A 13,550-nucleotide genomic window follows, 5' to 3' on the forward strand; every position below is an offset into this window, starting at 1 on the left:
ATCACACAGATCTGTTGTGCTGACTATTGAGGCAATAGAGTGTAGTGGACAACCATGGGAATTCAGTAAGATAAGTCGAATACCTTATCTTACTGAATTCCCATGGTTGTCCTATGAAGTAGTTTCTGTTGTAAATCTGAATTTACAATGAGCTTGAAACAATTAAAATATTTTACAAAGGGATCCTTAACAAGTGGATGAAACAAATGAACCTGAATGTATATTCAGTTGGTGTCCTAACCACTGAGAGACTGTCTTTGAAGCAAGCTGGTGTTGCCCTCATCAGCACGGCCATCATCATCGAAGCTGGTCAACCAGTGCTTAAAGAGAGACTGTAAGGGAGCAGATAGGCAAGCCATTTCTTTTTGAAAAGTCATGACCAAGATGTTCATACACCGCTTCTGCTCACGTCTTACCGGCTGGAATTTTTACTCTATTTATACTCTAAGAATTTTAAGTGTGTCTTTTCTCCACAATTATACTATAAGACCCTACAGTAGTCCATTTCCTAACTTTTTCCTATCTTCCGAAGTGTCCCTGCAATGCAGATGTCACTGATATAGGACTGAACTGGAAAACTGGAGCGGTTCTATTCCAATTCTGAACCTAAATCCTCCCCATTTTGTTATTTTTTTATTTTGAAATAGTTTGACCTATAAAAAGTTGCAAAAATACTAGAGATTTCCTGTATCCTTACACACACATAACAAAACTAAGAAATTAATGTTGGTGTAATACTATTAACCACAGACTAAAAGACTTTATATAGACTTTATTTAGATTTTACCAATATTTTCCCCTTCTAATGTCCTTTTTTTTGGTTCCATTTTTTGTGTTGCATTTAATTGTCATGTTTCCTTAGTCTCCTCTAATCTGTGATATTTCCTCAGTCTTTCTTTGTTTTTTAGGACCTTGCCACTTTTGAAGAGTATGGTCCAATTATTTTGTAGAATGCCTTCTATTTGGGTTTGTCTGGTATTGTCTTATGATTAGACTGAGGTTATGCGTTTCTGGAAAAATACCACAGAAGTAAAGTACTGAGTGTTTCCTATCGGGATTACATGATGATGATGTATTACTGGTGATGTTAACCTTGATTACTTGCTTAAGGTGAAGTCTGCCAAGTTTCTCCATTATAAAGTTATTATTTGTGTCTTTGTAATTAATAAATATTTTGGGAGTGATAACTTTGAGGCTATGCAAATATCCTGTTTCTCCTCAAACTTTCTCCCACTGATTTTAGAGTCGATATTTTTACTCTACTGTTCTAAAGATGATTCTGTATTTCATTCTTTCTACACTTATTCATTGGAATTCTATAAGGAACAGCTGTTTGTTTCCCCTACTTATTTATTCAACTATTTATATCAGTAAGGACTCCTTCATATATCAGTCATATTCTACTGTGTGGGTTATAATCCAATACTACGGTTATTTATTCTCAAATTGTTCCAGCTTTGGTCATTGGCAGATCTTTCCAGCCGGCTACGGTCTAAATCCTGGTTTGAAATATGGAAAGGGGTGAAGTGCTGATGTCTTGTTCTTCCACATAGAGAATCCAGATATGATGTGCTTATCATCATCTTAAGAGTCTTACAAGTGTTGAAGTGGGAGGTTAGTAGTGGGCATCGAGCAAGTCTTATTTGTAACAGGTCGCGGAAGCCTATACACTGACCTTGGAATTGAAAAGCACTGCGGTCACCTCAGAGGCCAGTTCCAAGTCCAGTAGACCATAGATATATATGGCTCCTTTTTCATGGAGAAAACAGCCAGAAGGAATTTCTCACGTATTTATAAGAAAAAGAAAGCACAAAAGGTATGTACAGGGACCAGCCGAACAACCGAATTCAAGAGAGAGAGAAAGAATCTTAGTGGCCCAGAGCTTTCTGTTCTTACAGATCCGATCCCAGCTTACCTTCTTGCTTCAATTCCTGAATTCTCTCTTATCCAACTTAGTAGGAATCCTATGATTTAACTTATCATGGCAGAAAATTTTCCCTAAAATTTGCCAAGCCTTAGGCTAGGATAGTTCAGTGAGTTGGTAAAGGAGAAAAAATGTTCCAGCTTTAAAACTCAAGATTTTCTGAGCCAGTGCTTTCCTCCATGAACTCCTCATCCCTTCCTTACTTTCCACCACCAGTCACCACCATCATTATAATAATGATCTCATCTAATTATTAAGCATTTACCCATACCTGGTGACATGTTTTGTGCTCTGTAAATCAAGTAAATCAAGATGATCAGAAAATAGAAACTCACGGTTTGACTCCTAATTCATTCTCAGTTGAGCAGCAAGATTAGTTCAGCTGGTTCTCTGCACTTCCTTTGGCAATGAGTTCTGTCCCCACAATGCTGACCTAGTGTTCTTAAGACTATGCTTTAGGAGGCCTGAGTAGATCTTGATATAGAATCCCTACTTCAATAGCCTCTTAAACTGTGGGAAACTTAAAGCAATTAACACATACTTTTGCAGACAGTAGCATTTTTGCATGTGGAGGAGGGCGTGGGTTTAGCAGGGAAAATCATTCAAGGAAACTTCCTGATTTCACTTTGATGCATTTTATCAGCAGATGATTTTCCTTGCTTCTCTCTTCTTCCTGCCCACAAAATAGAATCCTGGCATTTCTAAGCTGCTTGCTATTGTCTAAGATGCTGGTTCTTCTCAGGAAAAGTGAATAAGCCACCTTCTCTTCTTCTCTTTAAAGCAGGAATTGAATTTTAATTGGCCAGTTTACAGAGGTGACTGGGAACAAGTCCCTCCCACTTGCACTAAGCTTAGCTGCACTAAGCTTAGCAAGTTCAGGGCGGTTCACGCTGTCTGGCTGGAGGAAGCCTTTGTAACCCTGGGAGGAGCAAAGAAAAGCAATAGCAGTGTGTAATGGCTTTTTACCCTACTCCTGAATGTGACATTCGGTTGGCGAGAGGGTTGTTATCTAGAATGTTTCTGTTTGCCACAAGGTAAGTCCACTATTTCATTAGAATGAGATTTAGAATCTCATTGCAAGATGATTCTCAACTGACAAGCCTTTCACAGGTATCTGTTTGACGTTGTGTTCTATCTGTTTATAAAGAAAGATGATCAACCACACGTTGAGTTTAAGCCCATTTTCTCTAAATTGTCATGAAAATTATCATTTGAGAACCTCTTGTAATTTAGCGCACTATTGATATTTCTGTGGGGGAACGTTCAACCATCCTCTCTCCTGTATATACTGTTGCCATATTTTTTATGATAGGAGTATTGAGAGTGGCTTTTTATCTCATTCAAATTAGCAATTGCTTTGTGTCATGTACTTCATGGTTTTGTTTCCCCTTTTTCCTGGGGAATTTCAGAGCATTTCTGTTTCTCACGGAGAATGACTACTTACCTATGTGCTAGTAGCCAAGTTCTCTATTCTCATTGCCAACATTTGTCTAAAGAAATGGAACCTATGAATCTATTCTCAATTTTAAAGAAAAGGTACAGTCTTCTCATTTGACTTCAAGTTTACATGAAAAGAAGTGATTGATTTTGCCAGTTTTGTTATTTAACTCGATCATAATTAAAGTTTTAAAGACTTGATTATCTTTTCCCTTATTCACAATAATTTGAATTCAGCTTTTAGCCTTATAAGCTTGATTCAAAAATGTAAACAAAATGTTTTCATTGAATCAAAATTTCTTTTTAGAGTTATCTTGATGCCAATGCTTGCTTCTAAGGATGCTTTTACTGAAAATATAATATGGAAAAGAACAGGTGGATATAACAGTCATGGTAACGTTCTAGATCTCAGGGTAACTTGAATCTTTATTATGGGCATTTCTTTTATTATATCTTGTAAAGAGTAAAAAATAAAAATATGAACTGCTTTTATTATAAAATACACATGTATAGAGAGATATCCCAGGGCTGGTTTTTCAAGTTTTATCTGGCACTCTTTCACTTGAAAGTGAATAAGAGTGAGCATTCTTCTGAATTTTATGATTTTTCTCCTCTATAGTATCAGGTCATGTGTGAATGTTGGTGGAGGTTAAACTTCTCCTTATTGGGAAATTTATTATGGAAACATTGGCGGGTATTGACTGAGAAGGTGGAGCAAATGTCCCGAAAGTTTTCAGCTTCTGTGCCTTAAAACCCTCACTATTCTTTTCATTCAGGTTCTAAGAGTATTTGAATTTTTTTTAAATGAAAAGATATTTTCCAGTATGATTTTGAAATATAGAGTCTTTTTTAGACCATTGCTTAAGGTTTTTATCAGAAATTAATGCTTTCTGTCCTCTTTGTTGTTGCCTTTGATTTCTTATTTGTGGTTTCTTCCTCTAAATGAGGAGAAAAGTGAGGTAGAGAAGAGAAAAACAATACAATACATTGAACTTACTCCAAAAGAGAATTGAGTTTCTTTAGTGTTGAAGGTTGGGGGACAGGGGTCGGGCGGGGGTGGGGGGGGGAGATTTATTTGTTTTTGTTTAATAGAGTGGTGTTTGGAAAAAAATCACTGCATACAGGTAAAGCTTCTGCATCACAAAAAAACCTTTTGTTTTGGCAAATGAAATTTAAGAGATTGTATAAAAATTATTTAGCTTAATTTTGAAATACCTTGGTATCTCGGACTCCTTTAAACCCTCAAAGCGCAATCTTCAGCAGATTTATACATTAAGGAGTGTTTTCACCTGTGGTAGTTGGGTACCCTTCTCCCGCTCCTCACCCCTGCAGCCCACACAGTGGAAGGGAAGAGAGCCATGCACAGCATACCCTTTACTGGGCCCTACTGAGCTGCTCCTAATGCATCCACCAGGAGTCTTCTGGGAGAGCCCCCAAGCAACTTCTCAAAAACAAACAAACAAACAAACAGCAGTAATTCAAGGGCACACACGATATTTCTAGTTGTCTGTAACTATCTGGCCCTTTCGAGGCCCATGAGGGTATGTTTGTGGGTGTCTGCATGTGTGTGTGTGTGGAAGATAACAAACCAGCATGAAAGTGATTTCTCCTCTTGAAGGTCTAGCAACATATTCTATGGCACAGAGAAGTAGTAGAGAAGAAAATTCTAAAATCATTATATGTGATAATCTGTGGAAGTTGGTAAGAGCTAGTCCTTCTTTCCTTTCTTTAACAAATGTGTAGTTACAAATTGAGAGTTGAGAAGAAAAAGCTATTTACTGATAGTTTATGCTATTCTTTATGCTATGCTATTGTTTTAATTGAGTTTGAAAGTCAGCAAAAGACAAAGATGAATGCTGTTACAGATCAAAGATGTCAGAGTTTGTATCAATTTCTGCCATGACTTATATGCAGACACTGAAGTGTGGGAAGGAGAGGTGACTTGTTCCTCTGTGTCAGTTGAGGGGAGAAGTGTTGAACAGGGAATACTGAGAAGATGAACATTTCAACATGATCATCCATTGGTAACTAAATCAGATATACCCACCCCCATTGGTAGTCCCTCTCTCTTTTATAGTAATAGTTTTGTGTGGTCATCAATAAAATTTAATCTTTAAAAAAAATTAGAATGGAGGATTGGAAGGATATGATAAACTAATAGTGAAAGGATGTTGAGACAAGTATGGAGGAATTGGGTAAAGTATTTTAACAGAAAAGGTCTTCTTTACCTTTTATGCAAATTTTAGATGTTAGAGTCTTAAGTCTGTTAGCAGACTTCCCTCTTACTTGTGATTCCATTGTCAAAGCCAAAAGTCCCCAGAGCATATTATCAGGATGTGACATTTAAAAAGAACTTTTCTTTTCAGAAAGAACTATGTGTTGCTATGGGGTTATACTACTTAATTCATACTTTTCTACCCACTGAACCACTTTTTTAAGACATAGATATTATTGAGGCAATTATAAAAGCCTTGGAAAACTTTGCTTGTTAGATTTTTCTGTGAATCCAAAAAGTCTGAGGTATAGCCTCAGTAGTCATAGAAACCAGAGGTTAGGGATGCTGTAATTTGGCAATTTAGCAAATTACCAAAATTGCAAGTGAATTTTACTTTGAGCCAGCAATTAAACTTCTCGGAATTTCTGCAGATATGTTGGTGTAGATAGAAGTCAGTGTATGGACATGGTTATTCATAGAAGCATTATTTATAATAGCAAAAGACCGGAAATCAAAAAGCATCTACAAAAAGGGTCTGGTTAAATGAATATAACATAGGCACACGATGGGATACTAGGCAGCTAAAAGGAAAAAGAGGTATGAGGAAGCTCTAAGTACTGCTTATAGAATGATTTCCAGTATGTATTGTTAAGTTCAAAAAACAAAACAAAATAAAACAAGGAGTAGAACACATTTAGTTCCTTTTGTTAAAGGGGCGAAATGAAATTATATGTTCATATTTGCCTCTATTTGCATAACAAATCTGGAGAAGACACACAGGAAATTCACCACAGGGGTTAGCTGTAGGGAGCATGGGAAATGCAGAAGGCCTGGGAAACATGGAGAGCATGACTTCTCTCAATGGCTTTGATCTTTTTAACTATGTGAATTAAACCTCTTCAAAAGACTACCTGAGGTAAGTATGAGAGAAATGTTAAGATTGATAAATTTTGGTGATCAGCACTTGAGTGTTCTTTATATTAATTTGAATACATTTATATTTGGGTGAAGTATTTGATATATTTTTTTAAATAGAAGAAAAATAGAAAAATAGTAGCAACACTCAAAAGAAACCCCTAGGAAACAGAATTTACAGAATATATTGATATATTTTATTTTTTCTCATTTGTTTTTGGAATGGGTTAGACTAGAACCTTGTTATGGCGGATTTGTTTTCTGTTATAGCATTGTACAGTGAACCAATGATGGATGGGTAGGCAGGTGGTGGATTAAGAAATATGATTTATTTGGTAGTGCTAATAGTTTGAGGGTATTTTGTATTCTTACACTTTCAACTCATGCCCAGTTGATAATGTTAGTGCTCTCTGAAGAGCAAAGTCTCAGGCATAACAGCTCATCAAAGAAAAGCATGAAAAACAAAAAAAAATTTAACTCCAGCTCTTAGAATTTTTTAATTTCCAAGTTGTGGTGGTCACTTTTTCCATTTATCCAAAACATACCATTCCTTCAAGGGCATTAAAGTCCCACTCTACTACCAAACCTTTTGGCTAACTTCAGACCCCATTTTTGATCACCAGCAGCATGTGAGCTTCTTGGTGCTTGTATCGTAAATACCTCCATAGCCTACGAAACCCAATCTGATTTGATGACTTCCACCATCGGCTCTTCACTCACAAGGCTCTGGCCATTCTGTTCTGATTCTTGAAAACCCCCTACTCATTCCCACTTCAAGGTCTTTGCATTTATTGTTTCTTCCGTGTTAAATTCTCTGCCCCCAGCTTTTTGCATGGTTGATGATTTCTCATCATTTAAATCTTCAAATGCACTCCTTCAAAGAGGCTGGCCCTGACCTGAGGTGGGACCCTCCATCACACTCCTACATTATCCAATTTTATTTCCTTCAGCGCCCTTAGGTTATATGGAAATATCCTGTTTATTTGCTTACTTGCTTATTGTCTGTCCCTGTAATCTACCCACCCCACCTCATTTATATGGTTCATTGCTTAGAAGTTAAGAGCACAGGCTCAGGGGACAAAAGCCTGAGTTTAAATATCAGCTCTGGTCTCCACTCTCCTTGTAACTTTGGACAGTCTTATTTTACCTCATTTTCTAATTCACAGTCCTGTATCATAAACATAGTTTAAAGGTTAGGTGATAAATATGAGTCAAGTGCCAAGACTGATGCTTGGCAGTCAGTAGACAGTCAAATATTTTTTGAATGAATGAATAATACTCTGATTCTATTTAGCACTTTTTCTTGCATCAAAGACACCCCAACAAGGTTATAAACTTCTCGAGGTCATCTGTGACCTCCCAGGACTCCTACTATAATTCAGCGAGGTGCGAAGCACATAGTAGGTGATCAATGAATACTGCTTGAAATACCTGAACTGCTTTATTGTAGATTTCTCAGAAATATGCTTAGCATTCCTGAATCTCTCTGTGTTGTGGCAAAATCACCTAAGAAGGACATCGTGTCACTTGTTAGTTCCAGTTTCATCAGCCTACCCATCCCACGCAGTTAAGCTTCCTGGTTTGTGGTTAGGAATGCAACAAAAGGGCTTTGTTTGAATTACGCCCACACACAAAACAGTTTGCTCAGTTTAAAAATTAAATTGTCCTTTGACTCTTATTGATATGCTTGTGATGTAATGTACTTTAGGAAAATATTTCCTTATCTTTTTAAAGATCAAAGTGATCCCAAAATGTAAAAGCAGACTGTGCTCTTTAGGAATGTTTATTATTTGCATCATTGAAAAAGTCAATAAACAGCTGTTTGACTTTTTTGGTTATCTCAAGATACATGAAGTATATTTTTAAAATGAGAAGCTATTTTTAAAATACTTTTTTGCTTTTTAAGGGGTAATACATGTAAATGGCCCACAATTCGAGTTACAAAAGGAAATACAATGAAAAATAAGTTTTCTTCCTCAGAAGCAGCCACTGTTTCTAATTTCTCAAGTATCCTTCCAGAAATACTCTTAACATTAATAAACGTGTAGGTGACTATGTATATTTTCCCCTGCATACTGCAGCATACTGTACACACAGCTCTGTACCTTAACCATATATTTTGGATATATCTTCATATCAACATGTATAGAGCTATTCTGTTCTTTTAATAGCCACATAAATATTCCGTTACATAGATGTTCCACACTGACTTGTTTTTTAATCTTTTGATAGATGTTATTTATTTTTTTAATTTTTTGTTACATTGCCAAACTGTCCTTTATACTCCCCCAAACAAGGTATGAGAGCCAGTGGGCTCTAATTCAGTCATCTTTTTCATTGTTCTTTTTCTTCATTTCATGACTTAACTGTACATATGGAAAACTCTTATAAAACAAAGATTTATCTCTGAAGATTTCTCCCAACATATGTTCTGCGAACAAAAGAAAAGGTGTTTTTTTTTTTTTAGGACATTTTGATTTGTTTCCAAATTACTCCAATGAGACCTGATGAGCCCCATCCCAACCAGGGAAAATAGTTACCTCTCTAATCTCCTCCAGAGAAAAGCACCCCAGCTTGAGTTCCCTGTCTTGGCATTGCAAGTTTTGGGTATTTATTTTATCTTTAGTAAGAATTATTTATGATTTACTACTTACTAAAGGAATTACTTTATTCGGTCTTCCTACCGGAATGTAGGCTTCTTAAGAGCAAAGACCATATCTTAGTCATTATTCTTTTAAATATCAATTAGTTTCAGCTCTTCTAGACCTCATTTACCATGTCCCTTGAGCCCCAAACCACCACATCGGCCATTTCATTTTTCCCTCTTCTAGGCTTCATAATGAAAATAGAGGATATTGGGTGTGAAGTCCCTTCCACTTTTCCTCCCATCCTCTCCTTTTCATGCTGTGAGCATCAACATCCTACCTCCTCCTGTCTCTCATCTCCGTGGGACTGGCTTTACTCCTATGTAAGGTTATACCCTCCACGTGCCCTCTAGAATGTCATGTCGTCCTTTCCTACTTCCTCATGAGTCATAAGGAGTGTCATCCCCTTTGTCCTGTATCTTCAGCAATGCCTGTATGCACTCTTTCTCATATAAACTTGCTCATACTTCTCATTGTTTAAAACAAAACAGCAAGAACAAAACCTTTCATTCCCTGGTCCCAAATAGTCTCGTAGCTACCACTGTCTTTCCCTCAGCACAAGTTTTTGAATGAATTAGCAGGCCTTGCTGTCTCCATTTTCTCTCTCACTCACTTCTTACCCCACCAGAATCAGGTTTCTGCCCAGTCATCCCATTGCAAAGACTCACTAGTTGTCATATCCAGTGGACATGCGTCTACCCTCATCAGACTAGCTTCTCCATAGCAGTTGGAGTAATTGAAAGTCCTCCCCACTGTGGATTCTTTGAAACTCTCATAGTCTCCTAGTTTTCCTCCTCATTCTCTGGAAACTCCTCCTTGGGCTTTCTCCCCAGCTCCCCTTCCCCAAAATTGTGATAGTGCTCAGAGACCCATCCTTAAACTAGTTCCTTTGTCTCCCTATGCATTCTCCCCAAGCAGTGTCTCTTCTCTCAAAGACCATGCGTTTTGTGACTCCTGAATTTCTATATGCAGCCCAGACTTCAGCCCTCTAGACCCTGCTGCATACTATACACCTCTCCTGAGCATCCCACAGGCACTTCACATTTGCTCACCCCAGAGTGAGTTGGTCAGTCCCCTCACTCTGTTTCCCTGCTCCTTCTTTCTACCCCCACCTCATTTAATAGTTCTTTATATAGGTTAAGAACACTACCATTCTAGAAACATGAAGGCTGCCCGCCCTTTTTGACTATACTTTCTTTTGCACCACCTACATCCAAGTGGTCACTGGCTGGGCATTTTTCCTCATGGCTCTAAGATGCATCATTTCTTCAAGTTCACTGCCACTGCCTTAGTGTCCAGCCTTCATTATCTCTTACCCTAGCCAATTGAATAGCCTCCAATCTTTCTCAAATTTATTCTTCTTGTTGATATCTTCCTGAAACTCAAATTTGAACATGGCTAAGGTTCTGGGTGACTTCCAATTCCATGGGAAACTGTCCAAACCCTCTAGTGAGGCATGTTAAGATCTGACCTTTCCTGCCTCTTGACCTTCATCTGCTGCTCTTCCTCTTACTGTTTGCCTCTGGCTATTCTGAGTTGCATGTACTGTATTCTTGCACATTTCTATGCATTTGTCATGCTGTTTCTTCTACCTGGATATCCATCCCTTCCTTTTCTCACCCCTTTCATAATTTAGATAAAAATGAAGGCTTCTTGACCCAACCCCACAATCTTAGTGACCCCCCAAGTATCTTGTTCAGGTTTCTGTTACAGAACCAGTCACATTGTATTTATACTGTCTCTTCTACTATACTGTGAATTGTTTGAGTCTAATGATATTTTATCATTCTTTGTATCCCCAGTGCCAGCATAGTGGCCGACATATAGAAAGTCTCTATGGATGTCCCCTGAATGAATGAGGGGGAAAAATACGAAGAAAGATTTGGTTAGCTTATATTTAAAATAAAACCTTGCTGTTGCTGCCCCCACCCCCCCCACCCCCCGCACCCCCCACCTCCCCTCACACCACCACCACTTAACGTAGGTGAAACCGCTCCATATGCCTTCATTATGCTTTACAGTCTCTTTATACTTCAAAGTCTGACTCAGAACTTTCAGGAAAGTGTCTGATCCTTCACGAAGGAGGTGTACCAACTGATAGAAAGTCTGGGTCACTATATTGTACTTCAGGGCACCTTCTCTTCTTTCCTTTGAGATTTCAGGAGAGAGTGCTTCTCTGAAACAGCTGAAATTGTTGGTAAACATTATGTCACGCCTCATCTCCTTGACTGGAAGAGGGAGCTGCTTTCTGTAGAGCCCGTGGAATTTGCCACTGCCTGTCCACTTCTCTTGAGTGGGAAAGGCTTCTCAGCCTCAGTCTTTTCAGCTAGGCATGGACAGGTATGGTTTGGGGGTGAAGCTGCTGGAGAGCCATCCTCAGTGCTACCACCTTCAGGTCCTAGGCTAAGATCACTATTCAGTGACATCTATCGGCTTCTGAAGGCCAGTACCTAGTCACAGGACTAGCACCCTACTACAAGGTGGGGGAGCCCTGCCAACTCCTCTCACTAAATAGTCAGAACATGGAGCAGGAAAATGACAATTCTTTCTTCTTATGTCTTTTGGACCCATTTGGATCATTTGGACTCATATGAAATGTCTCCAGGCGCCTCATGCAAAAGGGACTTCATATTTTTTTATTAAGTTCCCGGCTTTTCCTGTATGACTAACCAGTAACATTTACTGACTATCTGAAGTCATATGTAAACGAGTTTGAACCCCGACTCTGGGACTTTGGGCTGTGTGATTCGGGCACCAGGAGGGATTTCTAATCATGGGAACTCAGAGTGGTTAAGACCGTAGACTCTTTCAGTTCAATAAATATTTGACTGACTGCTGAGAATCTTGTGTCTATATCCCTTATGTCACAGAAGACAATTTTCTTATCATAACCTCTCTTCAGAGAGTTGAAACATGTAATTTTTTGAAATCATTGTTTCTCTTGGCAAGTCCTTCAGTGTCTCATATACATCTTAAAAGTTATTTCAGATTAAAATGAGGTTAACCTAGCCTCTTTGATTAATGTCTTCATTTTTTAGATGAACAAGGGCTCGTTAAGGGGAAATGACTTACACAGGGACATATAACAAGCTAATAACAAAGTCAGAGTGAGCACCCAAACCTCCTGACACCTGGGACAGTATTATTCTGATATACTTAACACTCGAAATGTTATTGGCATCAGGGGAATGATTTTTCATTCATATGACAAGAGCCAATCTATTTTTTCATAGAAAAATAGGTGGGTGTACTTATAGCTTTATCTTCAACATGTCAAAGTGGATTCCTGGATCTCATAAAAGTACTTCTAAAGTGCAGAAAAATTCCCCTACAGTCTTACAGTTCAGAAGTGTTCAGCATGAAATACCTGACAGCTCACCTCACCTTTTTTTTTTTTTTTTTACCAAAAATAAAGCACAGCCACTCTCTCCTGATTCTGACCTTCTATAGTAGTGTAACCCTCCTTACCAAATTCATCTTCACTACTACAGTCTGAAGGACATCCACTTTCCCTTCAGCTTTGTTAATTCCGTTATAAGGGCAGAATGTTTAGAAGTTGAAGTCATTGACTTGCAAAAAGAGAAACTATTTTGAGAGCATCTCATTGTTTATACTGCGTAGCTTAGAGCATTACCACCCAAAGTTGCAGCTGATTTTTATGTAGTTCTTACCAATAATAATAGCATTTATCCAGTATCAGTTTATGACAGAGGACTTCAAAGTCCCCGGAAAGCTTTTTACCATATATCCGCACAAAGTTCCTCGGGAGGTGGGAAGGAATTGTTTCCATTTTTATATATTGATAAGCCGAGGCCAAGAAAGACTAAGGCAACTCTGCAGTGCTTTAAATTAATAAAGCATAAAATGTTAACATGTAGGAAATCTAGGTAAAGGTTATATGGGAATTCTTTCCCCGCACCCCAGATTTATTGAGATATAATTGATACGTAACGTTGTGCAGATTTAAGGTGTACAAAATGTTGGTTTGATACATTTATAAATTGCAGAACGATGATGACCACCATAGGGTTAGCTACCACCTCAGTTCCCTCACAGAGTTACTTATTTTTTGTGGTGGAACACTTAAGATCTATTCTTACCAACTTTCAAGTATATGATACAGTATCATTTGCTATGATCACTAATCTGTACATAAGAATTTATTAATCTTATAACTGGAAGGTTATACCCTGTGGACAAAATCTCATTTGTCCCACCCACAAAGCACCTGGTAACCACCGCTCTACTCTGTTTTTCTAAGTTTGTCTTTTTTTAGATTCCACGTATAAGTGAGATCACACAGTATGTCTTTCTCTGTCTTGCTTATTTCACTTAGTATAATGCCCTCAAGGGCCATTCAAGTTGTTGCATATAGCAGGATTTCCTTCTCTCTCATGGCTGAATAATAATCCGT

At 38.1% G+C, this 13,550-nt stretch overlaps 1 protein-coding gene across 7 annotated transcripts in view; it reads left to right on the top strand.

Moving 5' to 3' along the window:
* Positions 1–13,550, top strand: part of SHROOM3 (shroom family member 3) — a 281,729-nt gene that overhangs the window by 226,952 nt on the left and 41,227 nt on the right. Inside the window, exon 1 of one of the 7 annotated variants that reach the window (XM_039845512.1) lies at positions 2,829–2,958. The exons of the other annotated variants lie outside the window; for them this stretch is intronic. Coding sequence (XP_039701446.1) covers positions 2,879–2,958 — 80 coding nt within the window. The 5' untranslated portion in view covers positions 2,829–2,878. Of the gene's footprint in view, positions 1–2,828; positions 2,959–13,550 lie in introns of those variants that run through there. 7 annotated transcript variants of the gene reach the window in all.

This window comes from Pteropus medius, unplaced genomic scaffold (genome assembly GCF_902729225.1).
Source record: "Pteropus medius unplaced genomic scaffold, Ma_sr-lr_union100, whole genome shotgun sequence".
Classification (NCBI taxonomy): Eukaryota; Metazoa; Chordata; class Mammalia; order Chiroptera; family Pteropodidae; genus Pteropus; species Pteropus medius.